This window comes from Eimeria mitis, genomic scaffold (genome assembly GCF_000499745.2).
Source record: "Eimeria mitis Houghton genomic scaffold, Emh_scaff1071, whole genome shotgun sequence".
NCBI lineage: Eukaryota > Apicomplexa > Conoidasida > Eucoccidiorida > Eimeriidae > Eimeria > Eimeria mitis.
In genome coordinates, this window is record NW_013567429.1 from 12,058 (window position 1) to 13,319 (window position 1,262).

Here is a 1,262-nt window from a genome sequence, read left to right on the forward strand (position 1 = left end):
GTACAGTTGTAGAGCGGGACTGAGAAAGGGCCAAATGATTAGATAGAAAAAGTTGCTATCGGTGAAGGTTGAAGTAATATAAAGAGCGGGATTCCATCAAAATAGTAAGGTACACAGGGAGAGCCAGAACAAGTGGAAGAGAGAAACGGAACAAAAAGATAAACAGGGAAACAAATACTCTACCTGTAGGTGCCTAGAGCATAACCCCGCAAGTAAAGCGACGATGCATACTCCTCCTTCGACTCCAAATCAACGATCATATCCGTACACTTCATTTGCATCCACATTCCCCCCATCCGCGCCATCTGCAGAGCAACAGCAACACGCACAACAACAGGTGCAGCATCAGAAACAGCACCAGCCAGAGCAGCGGCAACAACAGCAGCCGCATAGTCAACAGAACAGCATCTCAGTTTTTTTTTAAGTTGTTTGTTATATGAATGAATCATTGCATCCACTAAACCCTATGCATATTCCCAGTATTACTAGAGGCTGCAGCAACTTCTCTCCTGGAGTAGCTGTTTTGTGTCGCGCACGGACTTGAACAGTTTACGGTTTAACGTGCGCAACATATAGAGAGACGTTACGTATTACAGAGTTGCACATGCATACATGCATGTTACTTATATAGTTACACATACATATATATTTGTTATTCGGCACCATGCATGCATGCATCCATGCATCCATCCAGCAACTTACCAAGACGGCGGCTTCGGCATCGAGAGCACCGCCCCACTGAGTAGTCTGCTCTGCCGCTGCGAGAGGCTGAACAGTGGCCTTGATGATGTCTCTGACCTCTGCTGCGGTGACGTCCGAGTTGGCTTTCTTGAACACTCCAAATACAAGTGCTGCTGCGCCTGTGCACACAGAGGCAAAGCGATGCAAACGAAAAAATAAATCAATCGGCATATGACAGACTGCACAGACAGTCGAACGGCCGGCAAGAACCACAGCAAACATCTAGCCAAGTTGACGTACAACACAACACCAGAAAAAAGAAACAAAGACCTGGAGGCAACAAGCATTCGGCGCAGCAAACGGTGCTCTGTGAAAACAGGTTAAAAGGTTGAGAGGTGTAAACACACTCCTCTGACAAGACATCATACACGTCAGTACAACCAACACACCAACGTACAAGTGCTTCATGCCCACACTGTCTTTACTATCATCTAGGCAAGCAAAAATTCACCCCCTTCAGCAAAAAGTATTTGCTGCGTACTAACCACAATACATGCGCCAACTACTGAATTCCCCTTTAA

General features: G+C 46.1%; 1 protein-coding gene across 1 annotated transcript; it reads right to left on the reverse strand.

The window, feature by feature from the left end:
* Nucleotides 1–179: 179 nt before the first annotated feature.
* On the reverse strand, nt 180–1,107 carry EMH_0028820 (uncharacterized protein; the record flags this gene model as incomplete). The annotated part of the gene is made up of 3 exons (XM_013494205.1): nt 180–305; nt 703–860; nt 1,098–1,107. The coding sequence occupies 3 exons, from the start codon at nt 1,105–1,107 to the stop codon at nt 180–182; spliced, it is 294 nt and encodes a 97-aa protein (XP_013349659.1).
* Between the last annotated feature and the right edge of the window lie 155 nt (nt 1,108–1,262).